The sequence below is a fragment of the Glandiceps talaboti genome, chromosome 2 (genome assembly GCF_964340395.1).
Source record: "Glandiceps talaboti chromosome 2, keGlaTala1.1, whole genome shotgun sequence".
Lineage (NCBI taxonomy): Eukaryota > Metazoa > Hemichordata > Enteropneusta > Spengelidae > Glandiceps > Glandiceps talaboti.
The window spans coordinates 30638756-30660341 of NC_135550.1; the positions used below are offsets into that span (position 1 = coordinate 30638756).

Genomic DNA, 21586 nt, shown 5'->3' on the forward strand with positions numbered 1-21586 from the left:
TCTAGCATTAATGCTACATTATCTGTCATGTCGACACTGATTTAAAGACCCAAGATTCAATCCACGGTTCTAGCATTAATGCTACATTATCTGTCATGTCGACACTGATTTAAAGACCCAAGATTCAATCCACGGTTCTAGCATTAATGCTACATTATCTGTCATGTCGACACTGATTTAAAGACCCAAGATTCAATCCACGGTTCTAGCATTAATGCTACATTATCTGTCATGTCATAAGGATTAGATAGGATTATATTTTTTATTCATGATAACTTTTTCTATAGTTCCTTCAGACAACTGTTTTTCTTGTTCACATTTTAATCCTACTGTGACATGGGCCTATAAAAAGGTGGTACTGCTGAGAATGTTGATAGAAATTCTATTATGTAGACATGAAATTAAAATACTCACTTGTGGTTCAGAGGCTGCCCGTTTTAAAACTTCAATGGCGTCTTTTTCAAAAGCTACAACCCAATCTTTGTGGGCCTGAAGAAGAATAGAAGAAAATGTCAATCATGTAGTTAGATATGGTCACATTGTAAAGTAAGTGTCAAGAGAAAAGACACAGTAAGACAAATACTGTCAAGTTTCAATATCTTATCTTTTTCACATCAAAATATGGTAAATTCATGTCTGAATTTCATCTTGTGTGTACTATTTTGGATGATACTGGACACTCCAAATCACTGACAAGGTAAACTTAATGTTTTATAAGACACTACCTCAGTATATGTCAAACAATAATAAACAAATAGCCATCTTTCTCTTGACCATATATTACTAGTCATAAGTAGTAAATGTAATTAGATTAAAAGTGTAAAGAATTAACCGATTTCAGACTTGGCGAATAATAAAATTTTGTAATTGAATGATCTAATTTCTATCATTCACATATATTTATTTCTGTTTTAGTGCAACAGTCTGGCAATTAACACTATAAACCTTAACAGTATGCCCTCTAGTAGCCAAATGATAGTCAAATTTTGTTGTTCTTGGTCAACATGATAAAAACTGGCATTTCTTGTGAGTCACCACCTAGTAAGATATAGGAGAACACCAAATTTTGGTGCGTCACTAGAAATTGTGTGCATCAACAGGCGTCAAATTGGCTTAGAGGGCACACTGACCTTAACTGACTCCAGAGTGGGTGAATTTCATAATTACATTTTGTAATTGATACAATTTCTATTATTCGCATTCATTTATTTCTGTTTTTGTACAGCAGCATGTAGTCTGGCAATTAACACTATAAACCATTACCAGTCCAGACTGAAATTGATATACTTTCTACTACTCCTATTCTTCTTGTTGGCACAGCAGTAGATAATCAGGCAATTAACCCTACAAATCCTATTGTTAAGTTATATTAAATTACCTACTTTCTAGAAAAATGTGACAACAGAGAGATAATAGCAGAAATGGAAACATACCAAGGAAGATTCTACACTGACATCTGGGAAGAGCCTCTGAAATGCATCTTTGGCTACTGTTTGTTCTTCTGCTAAACTTTTCTTCAATTTTTCCTGTAAATAATATATAGTGACATTTTATTCATCATTTTATACACCTCCATCAGTTGTCCAATTCTATATCACACTAAACAAATCGTCTTTGCACACTACACAATATGTGCTGATAATGACTGCAATATTACTTGTACCTAGTTTTACTCATTCACAGATGCAAACTTATCATTAGCACAACTTTAAATCACAATCATGTTTATCAGATCAGTAAAACATAGTAATAATATGTTCTTGTACCAAGACCAAGGGTTCTTATAACTTACAAGTAACATCAACATGAACAGGGGAACGTTACTTTTAAGTAATTTAGATTATTTTTTATTTTCCAATCATATAATGTGTATTTTTATCATGTGAAGCGCATTGAGATTTTTATGCAATTATGTAATGCGCTATATACGAAATAAATATTATTATTATTATTATTATTATTAATAAAAACCCTTGGTCGTGGTACAAGAATGTATTATTCTATTTTAAAATGTTTTATTTAAAATATTACGATTAACTTTAACGATTAAGTTAAATTCAGTATTTGTTACATCTCACCTTCACCATTGGTTTGTACAGATAAACACTAGGTCTGACATAATTATAAATATGAAAATTATTTATTACAATTTTTATGAAAATAAGTTTCTGAGTCTTCTGTTGACATATTTTGAGTTTAATTTTATTGTTTGCTTCAACGTCAGTCAATATTTTGAGTTATTAATCTAAAGTTCTCTTCAAAATAATCTTCAAGTGGTATTAGGTGAGCTACAGAGATTTGATTCAAGGATCTGACAGACGTCATCATTTGCTGACCACTAAATATGACCAAAAAACATGTCTTCAGGTGTTAGTTTATTTATTCTTAATTTGACCTTGATAATTAGTAGTTTATATACTTTAATGATTATATAGAAGAGGGAGGAAAGGGTAAACAATTATCCTGGGATACAAATGTGAAGTGTTATTTGCTTTATTTGTATTTGATGAACATGTGAATGTTGAAAGATGAAGTTACACAACACATTACATACATATTTGGTGCAGTACAAAGTTTTTAATTTATTTGTAAATACTAATCAACACGGATGAGTCTTCATCAAAACATGACATACAAAATTTTAATTTATTTGTAACTATTATTCAACACAGAAAAGTCTTCATCATAACATCACATACAAAGTTTAAGAACATTCTCACATTTTGTTGTAGTCTGTTGACTTTAGTAGATGCAGTGAAGAATTGTATGCAATGACAGCTGGTAACATTTGGGCAAGCCTTTATATAACAACAATGTAATAGCTGATAACACTTTCTCACAAATTGTTGTTTCTAGATACCAGACCAAGTTTTGTTGACAGATAATTTTACATATGATTGACTGAGTGGAATAGCACATTGTTGCCTTGTAAAGACAGCCCAAAATCTTATTTATAGTTTGTGTTTCCCATGACTACTAAACTTGACAATAAAGATTGTTTACTATAGTATTATCATAGTTTAGAAATGAGTATAAGATCACCTTGGGGTTGACCCCTAAGTGATGAAATAGAGCATACACATAAATCAATGTCATGATATGGATGCATTGTCAATACTCACATGCTACAATATCAGGAGATGAGGCAAGCATATATGCAATAGGAAAACAAGAAATACAAAAAACAAGCAGTGACGATGGTGCACAATTTGATGGGAGTGAAATTACCTTACTTAAAATGGCACACAATCAGGAGTTTGAAAAAAGAACAATATGGATTAACTTTTGATGAAAAACAATCAAAATGAAAATATTCATAACCATTAAAAAGAAATGATTGCTGTACTTTACTATCCCTTCACCAAAAACTTCCCAAGATTACATATTCCAGCCTTTAAATGTAGTTGTTGTCATGACTACATCTTGCCAAAAGAAACTTTACAGAAGAAAGCAATTTTTCCCAACTTCATCCTATGTTTCTCACCTCAGAACTTTTAACTGCTTCTGTTACTTTATCCTTGGTGGATTTTTCTGCAGCTGAAACAGCATCCATTGCTTTCCAATTCTTTTCTCTTAAATCCTACAAGACATACACAGTTGAAACAAAGTTGGGTTTAATACACTATCAACTTTCATTTTGGTGAATATTAGAAATACTTGGAATAGGTTTGTATCACATATCAATTACCGATATAATGAATGGCAATCCTTGCAGCTAACCTTAACCCTCTCTATAAGGGTTTTGCAAACAGGGGCAAACTGGAGACGGGAGTACAGTACTACCTTGGGTAAATCTTAAGAAAGATTAGCTAGTTTCACAAACCTACAGTATTATGTAAAGTTTCATCTAAATTCATAATAATGAGGCCTGTCCTTGGTTTTATCAAGTACACTGTACTGGTAATGGTATAATGGGAATGTTAATAAAATATATTTCATTTCTGTGGTAGGTCAGTGAATGATACCTAATACTAAGCTGTAATATCACACTTGTAAAGTCATGATGGCCGAATGGTTAGAGTGGCCGGCTTGGGATCTAGCTTGCAGGTTTGGCACTCACTGCTGCCATTTGTTTCCAATGGCTAAAGTCCTTGGGGCAAGATTGAACCATGACTGTGCCTCAGTCAACCCAGCTGTATAATTGGAGACCTTGTTGGATAGGGTTGCAAAGTGAATGCTTTAATCCTATGTGCTTATAGAGGCTGCAATTGATTGTATGCTCTCCATTGTGGAGTTAAGGAGGTCAAAGTACCATTGGTCTATAACAATCCTGATCCATACCCAGGGTAATACAATGTAATTGTGAGCACCCAAAGCTCTCACTGGAAGGTATATTTTAAGTACTTATTATTATTATCATTACTTACATTATTTTTCTTCTTTTGTTGTTCTAAAGTTTCAGTAAGTTTATTGATATCCTCTTTTCTAGAGTTGATCTCCTCTTGTAGCTGTTCTATGGCTTTAACTTTTTCACCTAAACTGTAAGATTAAAATCACAAAAAGATCACATATTACAAACTGTGGATTAGTAAATAAATAATTCCTATTACTACTCCACCTATTTATCAGTAGAGTTCCTTTATGTCAAATTTACAACCATTGGGTTTCAGAACTGTTTAACATTGGATATTTACAATTGCTATTTTGAAACTATTATTAAATATTACTATACCGAGTACAAAGTACTAACAGTGAATGGAATGATCAACAGACTGGGAAAAACATTGTCATCATCACTTCATTGTGATAACAAGCATCACAAGCAGTTCTCCATATGATCGAATCCTTTAAATTTGGTAAGCTTTTGGTTCTAAAAATGACTACACTTCTGTATAAATCACATGACTGAACCTCATATGCTGTAATGGTATGAGAGCCTCAGAGGGAGAAACCCAATTTGAGTGGAAAATACATGGCATTCTGTTACTTACAGGTTTTCGTGTTCTTCTAATGAGATGCTATTTTTATTACTAGAATTTTCATTGATATCTCCATTGGGTGCACCATCAGGTTGAGCTGGTGCTTCTTGGCCTTCTGCTTCCACTCTTGTCCCTGCTACCTTCAGCTGGGATGATAGTGCTTCATTTTCCCTCTGCAATTCCTGCAATTATTGACATTCAGTTAATTTCTGAACTTGGGTCTATATGTAAGAGAAAACTGCTAACCTCCAATTTTGTGTTTGTAAAACATATTTCCAACATTTCGTAGGGATAACATGTGGCTTTTTTAAAATTTAGAACCTGATTAGCAAGTGATGACTATTTTAAGTTACTAACAACTGTTAGCTTTTCACACATTTCTATCATGTGTTTTGGTTGAAAGACAATAACATTGATCCACCTGAAAGCCGATATTATATTCAAGGATTTATTTTTTTTTAAAAGTCATTTTGGAAAAAATGTCATATAATTTGTCATATAGTCTCAGTGGAAACATATTTGTATTCAATATTCTACTCAAAAGTTTAAAGTTATACTCAATCACACATTTGTGTTCAACAGTCACTTTCCTGTTTTCTGAAAAGTTTAGAGTTATCAATTCAAAATATCAAGGAAGTTGGAAAGGAAACACAGCTTTTCCTTCTATGAGTAATGTCTTTCAACCAGCTGCAAATATTGTATAGATTAGTATTGGTTAGAACACAGCTATATCTAGTATTATCGTGAGTAAGATTTCTATATATAGTTTTAACATTGTTAATGGCTGCATACCAGCTTGTGATCTTTGCACAATCAAGAACAATCAGCTGATACACAGTATTTAAACACAATCCAGATGTATCACTCTGTTTTCCTCCTTTTGGAATACTTGACTCACTTACCATTGACATCAAACAGGCCAAGTTACAGGAAGTTTCATTAAAAGTAAATTGAGCAGGAATTTATCACATACTGAATTTATACATACATACTGTGTATCAGCTGACTTCCTTCTTTCGTAGTGACCCCTGACCTGGTTAGTAAGGTCTTACAAGGTCGCTTTATGGAGAATGAACTGAGAGTGTTTTTAAACTACAGCTCCAGGTGTGGAGTAAGTACCAGCATCATGTTGCAGTAAATTAACACAGTGCACAACACAGCAAGCTACAGTAAACTACCAAACTACAACACCGCATCACATCTATCTGTGTCAATCCCAGTGACAAACCTGGATTTCTGTTTCTTTTTCTGCTTTTAATTTTTCTCCTTCTGCAAGTTGTGCTTCAATGGACTGTATACGTAATTCTAACTCCTTTTTAGCAGATTCAGTTTCCTATCATATCAGACATGGCAGAGTGAAACCAAAACATGAATTTGAGACAAAGACCAAGACCAAGCAAAACACAAGACAGAAAATAATAAACAAATATAAACCTCATACTCAATAATGGCAACACCCTTTCTGTAAAGGTTTACACATCACAAAAATAATGCTAATGCAAGTACACAATTTCAGCATATACATGTAGTATAGTGATGTAAAAAGAGTCCTTGAGCAACAGGACTATTTCATGGGAGTAATCTAGGTGTATTTTGCAAAAATCAAGTTCCTTGTGAATGCTAGTGATACTGACATTACATAAGATACTCACTCTATGAGGGCAAGCCAACGATGTGGCATTCTATATGGAAAGTCAAACAACTTCTCACTTTACAGGATAATCTGTCTACATTTTATCACATCCTATTTTGCTAATACAGCTATCATTTTTGTACTTTACATCTTCTAGCATGATGTTCAACAAATTCTCAATCCTAAACCTGCCTTTAGCTGCAGCAGTACAAAATAATATTTACCCGACTGCAGACTTACACACATGACAACCTTTCTTCCATGCTGTTAACACTTTACACATCCTAAAAGAATAACCATAGCACACACCTTCAATTTGTTTTCAGATTCCTGAGCCTTAGCACTAGAAGATTGGAAATTGCCATCCAGTTTATCCAGGTCTTTTTCCAGGTTTGCATACCGTGCCTCAGCTTTACGCAGTTCTTCACTGACTTCGCCAAGTCGCTTGGACAGTAGGCTTTCATTTTCCTTCTGTGATAAAATGACCATACAAGATTTGTCAAGTCAATGGTCTAAGAATATTGAAAAGTATACTCACTACACAACAATTCTCAAGTTCATTCACCTGCTTGACTATTATACAGTGTTTCACCATAATGTGAGTAAGTAAGTGGTAAACTAACTAACTTTTTGTGGCATTCCACAGTGGGAAGATTATATTTCAGGTTCCAAGGATTGTGGAAGACTTGTATCTCATATTAAAACTAACCTGGTTGTCTCTTTGATGTTTCATCTGCTGGTCATAGTTGGCAACTTGATTCTCAGTTTCCCTGAGAACTTCTTCACCTTTCTGTAGCTGTAACTCAGTATTTGCCAATGTGTCCTTCAGTTTTTGAAGTTCATGAGTATATTTTGCAACTTCAGCATTTACGGCTGCATCTCTCCTATGAATAGAACACAGAAAAACTTGAGTTTTGAACATCTATGGTAGCAAGAACAGAGAGAGGCATGACTGGGCTTCATGTTTGGTGATTGTCAGATAATGGAAAACATTGTACCAAGATTACTAAAGATTTTTGTTCCTATTTGTTACAATCTTGATCAAACTTGACTGTTTTAGACCCTGCATGCATATCACTGATGGGATGATCATGTTGTAAATATACCTTCATTTACATATCTCCATAGGCACCCCATTAAATTTAATCCCAATCTGCTCAGTTGTTTTGGAATTATAGATTTTTGACCAAAAAGACACACTTTAGCCCTAATTTGCATATTACTGATGGGATCATTATGCCATAAACATTTCTTAATCTACACACTCCTAAGAACATTTCCACCAAAATTTCAGACCAATCAGCTCAGAAAGTTTTGGAATGATACATGTTTTACCAAAAAGACACATTTTTAGACCTAATTTGCATATCACTGATGGGATCATCATGTCATGAACAATTAGTTTTTGACTTTAAGTTATTTACACACACACAGACAGACATACACCCTGCCATGCCTATAGCACAACTGAACTTAAAAAAGTTCAGTTGTGCTAAACAAAATGGCTTCTGGATACACAATCCAACAGTTTCAAAACTCTGGTATGTAAATTTATGACTAAAGGAATAAAACAAAAATAAAACTCACTGTTGGGCAGCTTGTGCAATTTCAGCTCTCAGTCTGTTATTTTCATCAGTCAATTTCCTGTTGTTTTCAAGCTGACTTTGATCTACTGAACTTTGCATCTGTTTTACTTTATTCTGCATGGCTTGAGTCTCTGACAAGTGCATTTCATGGGTCTGCAAGGATACAAATTATAACATACTACTGTTATCATCTTGATTCATGTATAACTGGCCTATAAATGTAAGTAACTATTTACATGTAAAACATAGTAATGCTTTCTATGTCCAACAATGGCACTGAGCTTTGGCAAGTTTCTCACTTTTTGACACTTATACTTCTACAATACTTATGAGAATGAATGTTCATATTTTTTGGGGGAAGAAAATCCCGAAAGTTTTGCTGATGTTCTGTTTTGTACACTGCAATGTTGACATCAGTGAAAAATTTGGGATACACTACCAAAATCATTTTTTTGACAGCGAGTAGAAATTTTCATTTGTCTGTTATTCAACCGTCATGCAGTCTGGCAGTTGGGATGGTCTTTTTTTGCACCTTAAGGTATCATGTGACTAAAAGTTATCATTGACAACAAGGTATTATTGTATGTTAATTCATAGTATACAACTTGTCCAGCAGATTTCTTCAAAAATGTTAGTTTCAAAATATACCACTGATGAAAGCCAACTTGGATTCTTTCATTGAATATTCATGGCTAGAACTATAGTATCCCTTTTGTTAAACTCACAATTTCCAAGTACCACATACGCAAACACAGAAACTCTTTAGTACACTGAAAGCACATTAAGAATGCAAAGCGTAGTGTTGAGGTACATGGGTACTTCATACATGTGGCATTACAGTCTACCAACACGTGTCATTAAGTAGCTGTATCTACGTCACAAAAAATTTGTCTTTACATTTTTTTTCATTGAAGTGAATTGAATTGATGCCGACTTCAATATTTACACAAATGCATGGCCAAACACAGGAATTCCTGACTATCAACAGTTCTGGAATTTCAGAATCTGTTACACCTTTAACCAAGAAACAGCCAAAGAACTTTTCTTTCAAGCACTTCCTTACAAAACATCATACACAAAATGTTGGTATGTATGAGTACATAAAGAATACCAGTCAATTATCAATGCATTAGAATCAACATCACAATTACTACAACTTCAACACTTTACAACGTGCACACAGCCAAAGTATCATACAAATTTCCTGCACCAATACAAACAGGTCACATTCCTTAGGACATTACCAAAATAATGACCCAAGTCTCACCTGTTGCATTCTAGCCTGTAGTGCCTGGTAATCTCTGGATTGGCCAGCAATCTTGTCTCTGTACTTGGTCTCTTGCTGAGAATACCTAGATTTCTCCAACAACATCTCTTGCTTGAGATCCTTTACCTTTGAAGATGCTGCCTGGGCTCGTTGCATTTCTGATCAAGAAAATGATGCAACATGAAATGTTCAATGTATAAGGAAATTGAAAATAAAATGTGAAAAGCTAATACAATCTTACTTTTGCTTTTTTGTACCCCGTGGTGAAAAATAAAGTATGCCTTATTAATAATTTACAAAGTAAACACAAAGTACTGAGAGGGCAATTGAAAACATAAAGAGGAAACGGTATGACTCTCAACCTTGGAAGTCTTGTAGAGGACACAACACAGCATGAGCATGAGCATGATGCTCACCTTTGGAAGTCTTGTAGGGGACACGGCATGGGCATGACTCTCAACCTTGGAAGTCATGTTGTAGCACTATTGATATGTATGTTACTATTGCTAAAACTTTACATGTGTCTAAGTAAATTGATATCACTGGATGTTTTCTTTCCAATACCCCAATACAACAAGGGTGACAAAGTCTGTTTATATACCTTCCTGCAAGGCTTGTTCCTTCTCTTGCAACTGCTTCTTCATGGCTGCTACAGGGTCTGGTTTCTGAGATGCCTATTAACACAAGATATACAAGTAATGTTGTGAGTTTACATTTTGTACAAAATGCCCATAACTAACAACTAATGCAATACCATAACAACAACAATAACAATAACAACAGTGATTCTTAAAACTAAACACAGATTTTTCATGTTATAATATCGTCCAGGACTCCGTTCCTGTGGGGAGTTCCCTGACTTAGAGCGAACTCTGTATATCTAACATGTATGTTATTGATGTCTACATTGACAAATTCTGGTCATGAAATATACAAGTTTACATCTAGTACAAAGCGTAAATAACAAATAATGCAATACTATCACAACATATGTTCAGTTGCATGAAAGCTTACTAATAGCTAACATACATTTCAATGGTGTAAAGTTCAACTTTGATAAATGATGAGCATGACAGGAATTTGTTCACACTTTTTTCACACACTTAGTACATCAAAGTGAGAACTGTACTACCTGCCAGTATTGAACATATAAATCTTAATACTCAGACTAAACACACTGCATTTGATGAATTCTTTCAACCTGAAAGGTTGAAAGGAGGTCAAACCACTACATCATGGAACAAAGTAAGAATGTGTTGGTAAAGTAATGTTAAGAGTGGACCCCAAGGAATCTTTAGCTTCAACCTTCAAGCATAACATTGAAGAAGAAGCAGGTTGTACATATAGAGCATCTACATGAATTACACTGAATTATAAGAATAATGCAATTTTTAATATGGTACGGTACAAATCTATCAATTTTTACAGATACCTGTCAACATGAAAATCCAGTAGACATGAGTGTTATGCACACATGACAAGAAAATGACTAAACACAGCTGGTAGATTCAATGAGATCTTTTGAAGTGAACATGGTCACTCACTCTCAAGACTTCAAGGTCTCATACCTATATGCATTTGCCAATAACACTGCTAGAAGCATATAGTGAAGTATTTACCTTGGTCCATTCTCCAGAACTTGCACCTCCGCTTTGCTTGTTCAATAAGATATCAATCAATTGCTGTATCTCAGCATCAGTCAACGAAGCATTCTTCAGTGATGACACTAAACGATCTCCATCAACTGAAATCAAATGGATATACATGTATCACAATTAGAGGTACTTCTTGAAATTTATAACATCAAAATGGTCAAAAGCTCAGAACCATGTCTTCTGAAAACACTGGGTCTTTTCAAATTCAAGACCAAAGTATACAGACTCCAAGCTAGTGTCTGTCTGTCTGTCTGTATGTATGTATGTATGTATGTATACAGTATGTATGTATGTATGTATGTATGTATGTATGAATGTGGACCTCTGATGTATCGTTGAAGTTGTAAGGTAGATATCTCTGATAATTGATAAGGTATCCATGTTAGAAAAAAGAGAGCAATTAATGTATATGAAGATTACTTTCAGGAACAAGAACACCTTAAACTTCACATAGTTGACATCAAATACTCATACTGGGAACTTGAACCTTGTGAAACATTATACTGAGACTTGTATGGGAAATTACCAAGACTATAGATGTACAGAACGCTTCAGATTTCACTTCAAGTAGTCTTAGCTCACAGGACTGAATCAACATTGGTATATCATTTCAAGTGTGCAAGATGCTCATAACAGCCAAAATGGTCCAAAAACTAGTGAAGCAGGGTTTCCCCCATTATCATTAAAATTGAAAGTTCTCCCAAGTCTTATATGCAAGACAGATGACATATGATAGTTTACAAATGTAAAGATGGTGATATTTCATTCTCCTGTTACTCATTACATGTAAAGATTTTTGTTCAGTTGTTCTCATCAGTCACCTCTACATTTGACAATAACATTGGTTATAGGAATTACTTTGAGGAGGGCTACCCACTTGTAACTGATATAAACATATCAAATTAGAAGACAATAACACTATCAGTATCATTTTAATAGTTCCAATCAACAGTTCAAGAAATAATTGAACCACACAATTAAAACTACTAGTAGTTTTCTATCAACAAGGCTCATATTATTGGTGAATTTTGCTTTACTCATATTACTGTAGTACATGAAAGAAACTACTATGTAAATTGACATAGGTTGTATGCCTTCAAAATGCCTGTCTGGCCTAATTTTAAGCTGAGAATGGTGTCATATTTACTGTAAACCTCTCAAGTATGTGGAACAGTAAACAGTAGACATGTGGTATCATATGTTTACAGAAACTTTTACATTTCCCTGGGAACACATGCTTTGCAAGTAACCAAACAAAATAACATGCTTGTTGCAACTAGGTTATTTTGAACCTCACAAGAAGTTCTTTCACAGTATACATTTGATATATCACTACAGCAGACTTACAGTATCAATAGACACAGAATATCTTTGTTTTGTAGATTTCAGTGTACAGGAGACATAACAGATTAGATTATACACTAGCTGTCTACTACATGGTAACTTTAGAATCTACACTCAATATCTGGTAACTTGTCTTACTGTTATTTCCACCTCTCCATAAAACCCTCGGGCTTAGAAACCCTATCTACATCCATGTTTTGTACTGCTTTTAAGCTTTACTTTAACAAAGTCCATCAACTGTTCACCAGGATATCCCAAGTTTTCTTGAACTCTTACTTCATTGTAATTTGAGCACAAGACAAGTGTCAAATTGTATACATAAGTAATACTTGTATTCTCATTATGACAATCAGATCAAGACCTACTTTCATTTAGTTACATGCTGTATATTTGTGATATAAAATAAATTTTATTGTTTATTTCTTGATGATGGAATATTTGTTGTGCTCTCACTTTCCCTGACAAAATTAATGGCATAGTATTGCAGTGTGGGTGTCCTCTAAGGAAATTGGTGACATGTTGCTTCCATTTATCACAACTCTAAAATAGTTATCAATACATGTAACTCTACCTTACATAATTACCTGACAGCAGCCACAAACCACAAATTATCATTTCTAATACCTACGTGTAATACACACAGTTGAAATGTGAAATGTTGAGATGTTTTGGTAGAATAACTTCTTCTATCAGAAGAAATCATTTTAGATTCAATGATCAGTGTAGAAAACATGACAAAACCTTGACAGGGTTAAGATGACATGAATAACAATAACACTAGTGCATTGCAGACAAATCTAATGGCATTCCAAGGATACATCTAAGGTCAACCTGAGTTCAGTGTGTATTACAGGAAATAGAGTTGTTTTCAAGGACACCAACAGACTAGACCTCAGACAAATACAGAGAGATAGCAGTAGGAATGCAATATGCTCTAATATTGTGTAAGAATAGCTTCATATGATAGGTTTCCTGTCATGTAAGCTAAACATGAATCCGTACATTATCATAGTGATTACCCTAGTAGAGAAGGAGTGGAGTTATGGCTCAATGCTCTACTAAACTATTGTCATGCAAATATATATAGATTTCTGTTGGTGAAATCACAGGGTGGAGCAGGTTACCATTGCTTTGCATTTTCAGGAAAGCCTAGTCTTCGCGAAATAGTAATGATCACCTTTACTGGTCCAAATAAATTCAGAAATTTGTTATAAAACAATATACACTTGCATGTAAATGGAGTCTCTTCTCTGTAACACTAACAGTTTTTTTAGTTATGGGGTGTAAAAGTAATTTTTTTACAACAAATATAGCTGCAATTCAGTGAAAATTGATGTCATTTAACAAATTGTCAGGTATCTGAGTCTGAAAGTATGTTATCTTTGTGGCAGATGTTGGACAAAGATACGTCTGTGCACTGTTGGACAGACAAAATTCATTGTAACAACCCCACCTTTGGGCAGTACCAAAGTGGGGCTAGTAATAACTGAACATGTGAGCAAACCTGTAATAAAGTTATAAACATATCTTTCAACACATGTAATTACAACATGTGGTATCATGACCTGAATAACTTATAAGTTAGGTACAGTAACTTCTGCATGCCAACTTCTACTCTTCAAAATGAAATAACATGCATGTGTCTATTGAAATATAGGAATACCTTCTTAACCCTAATGTAAGCATCAGTTGCTATAGTTACAGAACATACCAGCAAACATGTGACTACTAAAACCCATACCTCATGAAATTCTTTGGGGAGGGGTACTTGGTGCTTGTTGATAACTCAGGTGTTTTCCCAAGACAATAAATACTCTTCAGTGCTGACTCTCAATATTCTGAACATTTCCATTACAAAGGCATGTACTATTACTATCAATATGTACATTTGCTTCTTTGGTGGGCAAATTACAGGGTTGTAAATTGCTTAGTCTAGGGAAAAGTCTGTTTGAACAGCTACTTGGTGGTAGATTGTAGTTTATGATAGCCTACTATCAAAGGGAATATCAAACTTCACTCTACAATTACATGTAATCTGCCTGTTAAACTTTTGTATCATGCTATTTCAATTTAATACCTTCAAAGAAGACGAATCTAAATCTGAATAAACTCTTACTTGTATTATTGAAGAGTGAACAGACAGGAAAAGTAGCTAATGAAAGTATTTCACAGCTACCATATGACCAAAATATGCAGACCATCCCATAAATAGAATTAGAACAGTTCTATATGTACTGCATGTCACAGATGTGTGTTTATGAATACAAAGTAAATATGGATGTCTTGTCCCTAGTTATTATTCAATAATCATCTACTTGTTACAATGTAATTGGTACTTGTGACATCAACAGTGACATAACCTACAGATAGCCAAGTCTCTGGCTAACATCTCTATTCATCTTGCACTTTAACTTAACCATTTAGTTTGCAAGTAAAAATAGTAACAAGGACTGTGATCCCCAGACTTGTCATGTAAAAGCTTTACCTAACTTATCAGTCTACTATCTCTTCTTGTCGGAGTTCGAAGAAAAGACTGAACTGAATGCAAATGACTGAATCAAAGTCACAATGGTTGAAGTCTGGTCATTTAATGCAAATACACAGTGATATAAGCATCACACCACCACATTGCAGAAACAATGAATGGACTTTAAACTTCATGGATGCACAAAATGACTCCAGTCTGTACCAGTATGCCTTCTATGTGAATTGATCAACTAACAGCACTCCAAGGTTTAAATTTATGTGAATGAACTACAGGGTAAAAAGGACTGAAAATAATTGGATTAGCATAGGCTAGTCTTGTGATTACGCATACTAATCAGACTGAATTTTGACAGAACGTTCACAAACATACAACACTATGCATAATTTGACTTTTAAAAATTAGGACTTCTGTCCATATCACAGGTTCCAGGGGCCTGGGCAAAGGTTAGATATTGGTATTAACATACAATATGAGTGGAAAACTCTATAAATCAATGGTGAGAAAATAAATCTTTGACTTATTGTTTCCATGTACTAAGTTTAGCTATCATTCCTTGTTGCATATATTTAGCAATACTGTTTCGTGTAATAGTGTTGGATGAATATATATATAGTTGTACATAAATGTGAATGATTTTTTACGTTCAAAATATGTGACCTAATTAATTTCCTATAGTATGTGTCATGTGTTAGGTGTTTAGGTATTCATTCATACGAGGAATTAACACATGCCATAGTAATGTATTGAGTTAGAGATAAAATGTACATAATTATGTATTGTATGAAAATATATTGTATTAAAAATATGTTTTCATAAATAAAAATAATACATTTACAACATGCAATTTATTTCCATCAATTATCCATTTCGTATGAAAGACAATGATATATGTATATTATGAATTCATAATTAGATTTTGTGTAATTAGTAACAATTCAATGAAATATATTATACAATGACAAGCACTGCTAAAATATTTCAGTTTTAATACATATCTTAATCGGAAGGGCTAATGCAATGTATTTAATTCAGTAACATTGTCAACCTTTTGAGCAGTTGACCAGGTATGAATTCTATTACAACAGATTTTGTATATGGGCCATTAGATAAATTTACCCAGCATTCAGAACTGATGCCACATGTTGTTTATTCAGTCTATTTGTTTTGTTGCACCACTACAGGTGATGCAAAGATATTTCCTATCTATGCAACTTAAAACAGCTGTTTACAGTCAATAAATTCGAAAACCAATAATGTATACTTGGCAACTATTGGTAGGCTTGTATCACTCTGACAAACCATGTTGGAATTGTACACAAAAATACCACTGATGCATAATTTACATGTTTCTATATGCAAACAGACAGTCTGTATCACTTCCCATATACCACTATAATTTATATCTTATCAAATTTCATAAATTCCATTTTACTATTTTGGGGTTTAAATATTTATTCAACATTTTATTTGGTGCCAGTATTTCATATATATTGGTCTTAATATATGATTTATTCATTCAGTCATATCTACAAAAAACTAACCTGATTTATTTTTTCCTATTTCAGTTTGTGACAGCATTCTCTACAGGATGCCTTTCTCACTGCAGTGCTAATTAGTGAAAACCATTGCTTTTACTTACTTTGCGCTTTACCAGACCACATACACAAATTCCATTATCTTTCTGAATTAAATGTAACATGCTGAACACCATAGCAGACAACTGTATAACACAGAAATCTAGCAAACTATGTCATATCTGAAGTGAAATTGTACCTCATTTTAAAATAAAGGATAAAACTGAAAGTAATAAAATCATGATGCCCCATCAACTCAACCCATAAGCTACTCCTACTGCTTCTGAAACTTTTATAACTGTATAAAAATTTACAGCTTCCCTTGGTATGATTGATCATTATTTGTATCACGTGTTTTCAGAGTACATCAGATCTACAAACTCCCAAACTGAGGCATAATGACACCATGACACAGATGATGGAAAGGATGTATGGATTGAAGACGCAAGAGACAAGATAGTAGGCACCAAGTCAAACTCTGTTGGCCTCAATCATCTCAGCTGTCTATTCACTGTCCCATCTGGCTAGTAAATATTGTAGTCACATCTTGTTATTTCCCCTCCCATAGTGCATTATAAATGAATGCATGGCTTACTGTTAATTATCAGCTATTCAAAGGACCTAGCCTACAAGGACATAATTACTCTCTCTATGCCAACATATGCATGTAATGTATCATGCAAGCAATTAAAAAGAACAACAGCTTGAATGTTACCTTAGCCCTTTCATCCAATAACTGTACCCTGTCAAATTACATACAGCCAAAGTTCACCAAGCAATACACCAAGGACATTCTCAACATTACTGGATAGAAGGTAGCAACTTGCAAATGTAATAAATTGATATTAATAAATTTCATAGACTTTTTGTATGCAAAAATGATGAACAATTCAACATAAATCTATTGATATCACAAATTAATCATAGAGAAAATACATCTCAAAATAAACCACACTGTTCAATTTATCGATCTGTAAATATTGAAACTCTTCTGAAATCATTATCTACAAGTCATTAGTTGATTTGAGGAATTGACATTCCTAATACACAACATTAGAGTTATAAATCTTGTCTAATATCATCTGTAACTCAGATGGAGGCGAGATTATCAGTCATTCATGTGTGGCATGGACACTCACACGATACCAAGATAAATCGTCGCCCTTTGACCTTTGCATTGGGTATTTCATCAATTTCATGGTATAGGATCACTGCAACTGACATGTATGTCAGACACAATGAAATGATATAACATTCAGATGTAGCAGACCCTGATAGTTGTACTAAAGAACAATGTAACTAAGTCACAGCTCTGACTGCCTACTTATACTATAGTCCAAACAGTCCAGCTTACTGAAGTACAAAGAATATGTTCTACTTGTTGAGGTTTGCCATTTTTAGAGAGATTACTTTGTGTTTCAAATCAAAGCCAGATGAGATCTTTGGGTGTACCTAAAAAAGCTACCCCGACAAGTTCTCTATAACCTACGTGAACCCATTTGCGCTCACAAACTCACATAATGCTGGGTGCAAAAGGTCAGCTGTATCTTACAGTAATATTACCATACTGTTGAAAGTCTGTGATCATTCACAGAATCTGCTGCAGTTCATTGCTTTATCTCCTACAAAGTTACAGCACAGAACTACAGAAGTGTTCAAACTTTTACTGTGGTTCATATCTCACCACTTGGAATGTTTAGGTCGACCTTAAGAGTTTTCTAACTTACATTAAAATGTTAGGACAACATGTAATACTACATTTGATCACAACATGTAATACTACATTTGATCTCAAGCATTTACGAGTTCTCATATTTGTGCGATTGGTTTACTTCATTAAGTGATACCATTTCATGTTATAGAAGGGATATCTCTTGCAGCACTACTCAAAGTTTATGCAAGCTAACAATTTGCCATGTATATATCCACAGAGGAACACTTCCCATTCTGCTCATGGGAACTGCTCGACATTTTTGTGTTCAGTACATACACACATCATATTGTTTGATGCAAGGGCTGTGCAGTTGTTGTCATTAAATGGCCTTTATATGTCTACTTCAGTCATTCAGGTTAACTACACTTTAGAATTCATCAAACCTGAATAACTAGAGTTAAATTACAGGATACGCAAACAGTCATACCTAGAAGCAAGCTGGTTTTCCTAGAATTCATAACCATTCCATATACTTTTCCCAGCTGTGTTTGACAAAAATAAAACTGCATACACATTAACCCTTTCACCACCAATTCCCGCTATTGCGGGAACGCTCTAGGGCGCCCACCAATTCCCGCTATTGCGGGAACGCCAAAGTTCATTCACCTACCTCGCCGTTATGCCGTTTAACGGCAGCTATTGCTGCAAAAATTGCTGCCATAACTAGTTCCACACATGCGTATTAGCCTTGTTTATCTACACAGCCATTTTGAAAGCATGACAGTGAACGGTATCTCGAGTACGATCCAAATGACGAGCGATCGTAATTTTTTGTGCGTTTTTCGCTCACGAAATCGAATTTCAACATGGCGGAAGTAATTAACGGCTCTCATAACATGGCCTACGATATAAATTATGTCACTATCTTTGGATATTTCGACAGAATTTGACTTGAAATACATCGTTGAATACAAGTGTTTAGCTATGGGAACACATTGTACTTGTATGTAAGCATCAAATTCCCGCTAAGGCCGTGTGAGCTGCCGACGGCAGTTTACGGTTGAATTTTTGAATGTCGTTCAAATTTACGCAATCTTGTGACCGTGCCGACGCCCATGCTAACGTTCTGGGGGTAATTTTGGGCTATATAGTGGATTATTTTGGTTTTATTTCTTTTTGTTACGGCTCAATAATGACTTGTATTTGTATTAGCTCAGTGTGTAGAGGTCAGTGGAGGGAAACTTACTCGTGATATGGGCGATTTTCCGATCGGATTTTTTGCGCGAGTTTTTCAATGTAAAATTCAAATTTCAACATCGCTGAGGCAAAATCTGTCTCCCCTAACATCGTTTGCAATGTAAATAAAGGTGCTGTTCGTAGAAATTTCCACTCAATTTTGACTATGAATACGATGTTTTATACAAGAAGATGGCTGCGTGAACTCGATGCAGTATATGGAAGGATCAGATTATCGCAACGTAACTTCAAAGTCCCGACTGCAGATTTGCCTTTGTGGGTAAACATGTCGGCGAAAAGCGTCACGTTGGCGTCCCGATTCGGACTCGTAAACTACCAACTTGGGGGCATTTTTTACTGATTTTGAGGATAAATTTGGTGATAATTTTTTGTTGTTCTGTCAAATAATGATATATAATTACACAAACTGATTTTTCTGAAGGTATTGGGGCGACGACTTCAGATATTTTTGTCCCTTTGATTGCCGGTGTGGGGCTGACTATTGCGTCGTAATCGGATTAGTGAGCCGTTAATTATTTTCGTTCAAATTTATTACGACTAAAAATAACATTTTCTGACAAATTTTCGCCGATTTTGACCATTTAACCAGTATACAGAAGTTTTGTAGGAACATAAATGTTGGTAATTTGAATTTTGTTTGTAATATAAATATTTTGTTTATTTGTGATATGTCAATAAATAAACAACCTATGCTTGTTTTATTAATATTTTATTACATTAATCCATATTTCGGTTATGTGTGTGATATTTGAATTTATGTATTTGCTACTATGATGTAGAAAATTTATTTTCCATTCAAATGATACCTTATTTTTAAAAAATAAGCAACTCTAAGTATTTTTATATCAGTTTGATTACACCACACTCACTCTCACATTATGTTAGTGAGGGGGCTGGTGGACAACACACAATCCCATGAGGCCATTGGTGGTGAAAGGGTTAAATACCCATCACAAACTCGGCTAATAACAGCATGTTCCTGAAGTGAATATAGATTAAGGACTACAGTGAAATTATATCATGATATCCAGATCTAAATGTCAAACTGTTGGCTACAAAACACACAATTATAATACCTTTCAGATATCTCACAATACCATTGAAATCCCTTCTATTTGTCAATGACTAACAAAACTAAATCCAGATCTACACATTTAGCTTGTGACTTGATTCAAATTTTTTGTTTGGTACCATCACTTTCCATGTGGCGATATCAGAATAGACACATTTGTCATAGTCTTTGAATATATATGTTGGTGGCTGACAAACAGGATCATGTTATTTCTGTACATGTGTGTAGTCATAAAACATTTTAGGTGTGCAAAGCACTGTGGACAAATTCCATTCTTGATTTTATTTAACCAGTGGTATGTTCCTAGTACCATAAAGTACATTACACTTAACAACTCTAAATTTCCATTTCAGACCCAGACTGGATTGAAAGCAATATGAATATCTGTATACAACCATACATATGCTTCTACAACTGAGTACTTGTATTTTTACTACCACTTTCCAGTAATAGTTAATAGTAGAGATGGACACGTCACACTGTGTACTTTTAAAATAGGTTTCTCATCTATTCAATTCCAACTTTGGAGGGAAATTGCCGTAAACATTTTTGGGAGAAATTCTGCAGATGTCACCTACTCGTCGCCTTAGAAAGACAAATTGCTTTATTTCAAATTCAATGAATTAAAAAATGAAGTACCGCTACTGTAAAAATTATAGCATGTCTGCATTACTGACATGGAAATTGGAGTGACTGAAAAATTAATATTTTGAGAATTGATGTTACATAAAATGCATACGGTGACACATATATGATATAGATAATTTTGACTCATCAATTGAGGTCTTAAATATTCATCTTTTGTTCATTGAGGTATTTATATGTATTTCCTGTCTCTTCTGACTGTGACCACTTCAATAACATTGAAAACATTTAATACAAGTAATTCAGTTCTACCTTAATTTTCAGCTAACTACTAGGTCTCCTTTACCTGCATCACAATAATCCCTGGCAGTGTGCCCTCTAATGATAGCCAAATTTTCTTGTTGTGGGTGAGTAAGATAGATAGAAACTGGCATTTCTTGTGAGTCACCACATTGTAAGAGACAGGGGAACACCAAATTTTGGTGCGTCACTAGAAACTGTGTGTGCCAGTGGCACGTCAAATTGGCTTAGAGGGCACACTGATCCCTGGGT

At 34.4% G+C, this 21586-nt stretch overlaps 1 protein-coding gene across 3 annotated transcripts in view; it reads right to left on the reverse strand.

Annotated features, from left to right (window-relative positions):
• The window catches only part of LOC144450745 (uncharacterized), a 42081-nt gene that overhangs the window by 14273 nt on the left and 6222 nt on the right, over positions 1–21586 (reverse strand). For 2 of the 3 annotated variants that reach the window (XM_078141457.1, XM_078141449.1), the window contains exons 3-14: positions 11025–11149; positions 10007–10079; positions 9406–9563; positions 8140–8291; positions 7262–7436; positions 6862–7023; positions 6148–6252; positions 4932–5101; positions 4368–4479; positions 3485–3580; positions 1434–1526; positions 415–489 (exon numbers count right to left, since the gene is read on the reverse strand). In XM_078141457.1, the coding sequence (XP_077997583.1) occupies positions 415–489; positions 1434–1526; positions 3485–3580; positions 4368–4479; positions 4932–5101; positions 6148–6252; positions 6862–7023; positions 7262–7436; positions 8140–8291; positions 9406–9563; positions 10007–10079; positions 11025–11149 (1496 nt within the window). The remainder of the gene's footprint in view (positions 1–414; positions 490–1433; positions 1527–3484; positions 3581–4367; positions 4480–4931; positions 5102–6147; positions 6253–6861; positions 7024–7261; positions 7437–8139; positions 8292–9405; positions 9564–10006; positions 10080–11024; positions 11150–21586) is intronic. The other variant, XM_078141466.1, reaches the window with a different exon arrangement.